Genomic DNA, 7,244 nt, shown 5'->3' on the forward strand with positions numbered 1-7,244 from the left:
GACTTGGACCCTACGTCAAGAAACAAAAGAGGAGGCGACGAGGTAGGGGCGCCCCCCCCCCCCCCCCCCGCGCGCCCAGGCGTGCCCTCCACCCTCGTGGGCCCCCTGTTGCTCCATCGACGTACTCCTTCCTCCTATATATACCTACATACCCCCAAACGATCAGATACGGAGCCAAAACCCTAATCCCACCGCCGTAACTTTCTGTATCCATGAGATCCCATCTTGGGGCCTATTCCTGAGCTCCGCCGGAGGGGGTATCCATCACGGAGAGCTTCTACATCAACACCATAGCCTCTCCGATGAAGTGTGAGTAGTTTACCTCAGACCTTCGGGTCCATAGTTATTAGTTAGATGGCTTCTTCTCTCTTTTTGGATCTCAATACAATGTTCTCCCCCTCTCTTGTGGAGATCTATTCGATGTAATCTTCTTTTTGCGGTGTGTTTGTTGAGACCGATGAATTGTGGGTTTATGATCAAGTTTATCTATGAACAATATTTGAATCTTCTCTGAATTCTTTTATGTATAATTGGTTATCTTTGCAAGTCTTTTCGAATTATCAGTTTGGTTTGGCCTACTAGATTGATCTTTCTTGCAATGGGAGAAGTGCTTAGCTTTGGGTTCAATCTTGCGGTGTCCTTTTCCAGTGACAGTAGGGGCAGCAAGGCACGTATTGTATTGTTGCCATCGAGGATAACAAGATGGGGTTTTTATCATATTGCATGAATTTATCCCTCTACATCATGTCATCTTGCTTAAGGTGTTACTCTGTGTTCATGAACTTAATACTCTTGATGCATGCTGGATAGCGGTCGATGAGTGGAGTAATAGTAGTAGATGCAGGAAGGAGTCGGTCTACTTGTCTTGGATGTGATGCCTATATACATGATCATACCTAGATATTCTCATAACTATGCTCAGTTCTGTCAATTGCTCAATAGTAATTCATTCACCCACCGTAAAATACTTATGCTCTTGAGAGAAGCCACTAGTGAAACCTATGTCCCCCGGGTCTATCTTCATCATACTAATCTTCCAATACTTAGTTATTTCCTTTTCTTTTGCTTTGCCTTTATTTTACTTTGCATCTTTATCACAAAAATACCAAAAATATTATCTTATCATATCTATCAGATCTCACTCTCGTAAGTGATCGTGAAGGGATTGACAACCCCTTATCGCGTTGGTTGCGAGGAGTTATTTGCTTTGTGTAGGTACTGGGGGACGCGCGCGCAACCTCCTACTGGATTGATACCTTGGTTCTCAAAAATTGAGGGAAATACTTACGCTACTTTGCTGCATCATCCTTTCCTCTTCGGGGAAATCCAACGCAGTGCTCAAGAGGTAGCAGTCACCAAAAAGAAATCTGAGAGAGCAGCGAAGATGTCAGCGACAGACAAGAAAAATGCTGCAAAGAAGAAGCATCACCATCGCATGGGGTCAGGTGGCTACCTGAAAGCCCGGACGTTGTGGGACAAGGCTGAGAATGACCTGCCGAAGCTGCTACACCCGAAGCTACACCGCCATCTCAGCGGAGAAGCAGTGTGGCTTCCACGGAGCTGCTTTAGGAGCCTGTCTTCACGGCTCCTGCTAGCTACCCCGTGGACTTAATCACGGAGTCTCAAAATTGCCACCTTATGATGCAATGGATGAATATGAAAGTCAAGGCGGCTATTGGCTTTGTTGCACGTCCTGAACCTGGCGCAATTTTTCACTGTCGGCTGATTCCAGAAGGATATGCTAGGGTGATGGTAGATGAAATAATGGAGGGATTTGATGAGCTCAAGCTTGACCACCCTACCGGTGAAGGGGAGACTCGGCTGGGTTCTGCTCTGAAGACTCCATGTCTATGGCGGAAGGAGCTCATCAACCTTCCGAACTGGACGCCCCTGCCACCTCCTCCTCCTTCGGCGAGTCAGGGCACTCCGCCTCCTCCATCGCCTCCTCCTCCGGCGAGTGATCAGGGCACTCAGCCTCCTTCTCCGGCGTGTGGCGGCACTCCGCCTCGTTCTCCGCCTGCGCCGGCGTGCCCGAGCAGCCACAAGCCTCCTCCTTCTCCGGTGCGTGGCGGCACTCCACCTCCTTCTCCGCCTGCGCCGGCGCACCCGAGCAGCCACCAGCCTCCTCCTTCTCCGCCTCGCCAGCAAGTGCGGAAGAGACCCGCCGCCACCCCGGCTGCTTCGGTGTGTCGTAGTCCTTCTCCTCCGCCTCGTAAGCAAGCACGAAAGAAGACAGCTGCAGCCGTTCCGTCTGCTCCGGCGTCTAGCAGTACAGCCAGAGGCGGGAGGCAATACAGATTCGGTCCACCTCTCAAACCTCTAGAGAAGTTACCATACGAGAGGACCGTGGAAGAAAACGCGAAGATCGTGGAAAAAGAAGTGAATGACTTCTTTGAAGGGGTGAAAGCAAAAGACATCCACCTCCGGAGGAGAAGGTAGACCGAGTGAAAGCAAAGCGCACTATCGATGCCCTGAGGAAACCACCAAAGTCTCCGCTGAAAAACAACTATGAGCGCATTACTGCAAAGGTATATATCGAAGCGAAGCGGTCGGGAAATACTATCAGTGATCGAACGTTAGCAGAACGACGAGTTGGGAAAAATTGCCCAGCTCGGCAAACAAGCGGACCAATCGTGCCCCCCGCTCAAGGTGTCTAGCGATGTCGTCGCTAATGATCCAGGGATGGTGCCCGGTTATAGCAATCTTGAAGATTACCTGCCCGACGATGTACATTATAATTTCTTGGAGGTGGAAGAACATCAATACTATTACGGGAAGCCTCTTGTCAAAGATGAAAAATCTCTAACAACGATGATGCGAAGATTCCATGATTGGTACATGAAAACCTACAGAGAGTCTGGGGGACGAATACTTTGTATCTGAGAGTTAAAGAGGAGCACGACCTCGTTGGAATTGATTTGTTGACTGTTCCATTTGAGGAGTTCTTCCAGTGGTTCAATCAAAAGGCCCTCGATAAATTAACGGTCACTTGCTACTGTTTGTAAGCACTACTTATGTCATTAAGTCTCTATATATAGCTCAACTCTTTCATTGCATGTATATATGATTATCCTCACTATATTATGCAGATTGAAGATCGTCGAGTGCAGAAAAGTAGAAATGTATGATATTGGGTTCATTAACACAAATCTCATAGATAAATTTGAGGTTGAAAAGAACGTCGATGATGCTGAGGCCAACTTGCTCAAATCATTGATAGTAAATCAAAACAAAGATAAAATACTCTTTCCTTACAACTTCGAGTGAGTGTTACTGTCTTGTGCATATTCGGTTTCCCTTATTACTCGAGCAAGGTTATAGTAATGTAATTGATGAGTTATGCATGCGTGCGTAGCTTCCACTATATTCTCCTGGAGATTAAGCTTGAGCAGGGACTAGTAACCGTCTTAGACTCGAGACGAAAATCTCCCGAGACCTATGCGGACATGACTAAAATGCTCGAGAAGTAAGTTCAATCGATCATTATCGCACCATAGCGGCAACTTTTTGTTCATTTCCTGATATCAAGTAATTGTTTTCTTTGTCTCGCAGGGTTTGGAAAGTATTCACCGCACAAGCTCCGGGAGTGCCGGTGGAGCTGCAATGGACATACCCGAAAGTAAGTAGTACTAGCTAGCTAGTTCCGCGCATCTCGATCCCGTTGATTCTAGCTGCTTTCATCAATGTCATTTATAATGCTTCATTATCGGTTTGATTGACCTCTATTTCTCGTAAAGTGCTTGTGGCAGGAACAAGGGAATGATTTATGTGGATACTACGTCTACGAGTTCATCTACAACGCGACTTGCAAAGATAAGCGGGGCTACTCTAAAAGACAATTTGATGTGTGTAAGCAATAATATTCACAATTTCATTTTATTACACCATCATTTATGTTGAGTTTCATTCATATTCATATATATGTATTAACCCCATTCTTCAAATTAGATGTGGGAGATGCGGAATGGACTCCTACCAGAAGATCGCATGAAAGCAATTCAAGAGGAATCAGCGGGATTCTTTCTTGACCACGTCATCAATAAAGCCGGAGAATACCATGTGGAACTTGATTTCAGATGCTAGGAGATTGTAACAGATCTTACATATTGTATATGTATGTAGCCAGTAGCGTCGGATAGATAATACGAAAAGTTGTTGTTCGACCAATCTCTCGGAGAAGGAGACGTCGATCACTTCTCTCGGTATGCATGACGAACTTCTGTACTTAATGGTTTCCTTCATTTTCTTACTAGCTAGCGTGTCGAGGGCCTCTCTATATGTATAGTACGTAGCGTCGACCAAGCACGGAGATAAGAGAGGACACTTCTCTCTATTAATTAATTAGCTACCTAACACAATATATGAAACACCTTAATTAACCATACAAAACCCCCAAATCCACCACCCCCCTTTCAGAAAAAAAAACAAAAACCCTAGCCCCTGAACAGCTAACGCGTGGATGCCTATTGGTCCCGGTTGGTGCCACCAACCAGGACTAAAGGCCCTCCTGCCTGGGCTCGCCACAGCGGCCACGTGGAGGCCCATCTGTCCCAATTCGTATAAGAACCGGGACTAAAGGCCAAGGGTATTAGTAACGACCCTTTAGTCCCGGTTCCGCAACCGGGACAGATGGGCCTTATGAACCAGGACAAATGGCCATTTTCCTACTAGTGTCATATTGAGGCGTTCGGACGTCAACCAAGGCGACCCGCCATGGCAAGGAGCAGGATCACATGCTCCGTAGGCTGTGAGGCATGAGGTGCAGCTTCGACTTGGATATGACGGACGGCTCCACCTCCAGCTCCGACGACGACACGCCTCCACACGCCGACGCCTACACGGAGGAGGGGCACAGTCGCGCCGACAACCAGAAGGGGCCGGCGAGGAAATGATGATTTCCTTCGCTCTTCCTTGTTCTATTTATATTTTATCTATGTTTATATTATGGATTTGCACTGTCCGCCGTTGATCTCCGATGAACCATGTTTCTTTTGTCCGGCTAATCCAATGAACTAAGCTATGATCATGTGTTTTACATAGCATTGCATGAATTGCATGCTTTTGAGACTTGGAATACGAGGGACGCGAGTGTGAACGACGAAATATGAGGCATGCCCGGTTAGTGCCCGCGGACGCGCACGGACGCATCCGTGGGCGTTTGAAGGATTGGATTTGCCCAATACGGTAGTAGATGCTCTAATCACCGAAGCTAAGCGCGTCTCCCTCGGTTTTGTTTGTGGAAAATGGGTCCCCAAATAAGTCAGCAAAGCTGGGTCTCTGTGAATCATATTCCAAGTAGCATCCGGCAGCCTAAAGCAATCTTGAGTACATGTTCCCATCATCATTACATATTGTTACACGATTAGCGGTCTCAAATGAACCTCGGTTTTGTTTGAGCATCCTTCATCCACGGTCATAAACTGTTTTTCTTTTTTTGAGAACCAACGGTCATAAACTGTGGCTTCTTCGTCCAGGAAACTTGAGAATCCGGGTTGCGGTCAAAAACAAAATGTGGTCAAAAAAAAAACCTGAGAATCCAGGCATCAACAACCGAAACGTACTAGTACTACACCTTTTCTAACGGAGGGCATATATTCTCGGAGCCTAACGCCCTACCACGTACGGTCCAGCCGTAGATCCGACCGATGAGCCGCCGGCGCCGTTCCTCGCGGGCGCCCGTGCCCCGGCTGGACGTCGAAGACCTTCTCCAGGAAATCTTTCTCCGCCTCCCTCCGCAGCCATCATTGCTCCCTCGCCTCTCCCTGGTCTGCAAACACTGGCGCAGCATCCTCTCTGACCCCGAGTTCCTCGACCGCTTCCGTAGACACCACCGGAACCCGCCGCTGCTCGGCTTTTTCGCCGGGGGAAACTACAGCAGGAACCACGCCTCCACCCCCGTCCTCGACCAGCCCGACCGCATCCCCGCCGCGCGATTCCCGCTGCCATGGCGCCACAGCCCCCGCGAGGAGTGGAACTTCGTGGACTGCCGCCACGGCCTCGCCGTCCTGATCAACGAGTCACGGCGCGAGATCGTCGTGTGGGATCCCCTCACCGACCAACAACGCGGCGTGGCTTTTCCACGGGGGCTCGACGACGACGACAACGGCAAGAGGTACCGGCACGCCGCCGTGCTCTGCGCCGACCCCGAAGACGGGCACGTGCACGGCGATTGCCTCTCGAGCCCACTCAAAGTGGCCCTGATCTCCGTCGGACGCGGGCATGCATCCGCTTGCCTCTACGAATCGGAGTCTCGTCGATGGGGAGACATTGTCTCGACGACCACTAGAGATAACATTTGTTTGGTAAAACCCAGCATCCTGGTAGGGAACACACTCTGCTGGTTGCTTGGGTGCGTCATCCTCGAGTTTGATTTTGAAAGGGAGGCCGTTCGTGCGATCGAGGCGCCCGCGGAAGTTTGGATCAGCTATACCGACTATTGGTCTCTTCAACTCCTGCGGGCAGAGGACGGTAGCCTTAGACTCGCCGTTTTGTCGAAGCAGAAGCTGAGCATTCAATTGTGGGAGAGGAAATTGAGCTATGACGGTGTTGCTAGTTGGGAGCTACTGCAGAAAACCATTCCGCTGGAGTTGCTCTTCCCATGGAGAATGTGTAGTGGTCACGAAAGGGTGCTCATGGTGGGGTGTAATGAGGACACAAGCGTGATTGTTCTGTCTACGATGATTGGTGACTTCACGGTCCAGATTGAGCCGACGCAAATCAGGAAAATTTCTAAAAGAAACTACATGTGTAGGAAGATTTTCTATCCTTACACAAATTTTTATACTGCCTTGTTGCCTATATTGCACAAGCAACAATAATGCAATTATATTTTTGCTGAGAGTGATTTCGGTTACATTTGATACCTTCTTGTTGTAATGTTTTTATGTGCTTACGGTTCAATTGGATATGTATATATAAGAACAAATTAAGTTGTTATTTTGTTTGTTGGTCAGCTGATCATATGGTGATGTACTTGCTTGCTGTTATTGGGCTATACTAAAGCAAGAACATGAATAAAACTATTAGGGCACGTGCAAGAGTGCTATCTTAGCAATGTCAAATAGGATATATAATCACTAGGTTGGAACAGAGAGAAATAGGAAAAAGTGTTTGTCTCTCTTACTAAGGAAGACAAAGACAATTCTCTCTATTGTCAAGATGTCATCTACTCCCTCCGTCCGAAAATACTTGTCATTAAAATGGATAGAAAGAGATGTATCTAGAACTAAAATACATCTAGATGC

At 47.9% G+C, this 7,244-nt stretch overlaps 1 protein-coding gene across 1 annotated transcript; it reads left to right on the forward strand.

The window, feature by feature from the left end:
• Nucleotides 1–5,371: 5,371 nt before the first annotated feature.
• Nucleotides 5,372–6,855, forward strand: LOC147968025 (F-box protein At3g17710-like). The gene has a single exon (XM_087522614.1). It carries the CDS (start codon nucleotides 5,646–5,648, stop codon nucleotides 6,816–6,818), a length of 1,173 nt encoding a protein of 390 aa, XP_087378740.1. The 5' UTR covers nucleotides 5,372–5,645; the 3' UTR covers nucleotides 6,819–6,855.
• The last annotated feature ends 389 nt before the right edge of the window (nucleotides 6,856–7,244 follow it).

This window comes from Triticum urartu, chromosome 5A (genome assembly GCF_056163025.1).
Source record: "Triticum urartu cultivar PI428250 chromosome 5A, HENAU_Tu73, whole genome shotgun sequence".
In the NCBI taxonomy this organism is placed as follows: Eukaryota; Viridiplantae; Streptophyta; class Magnoliopsida; order Poales; family Poaceae; genus Triticum; species Triticum urartu.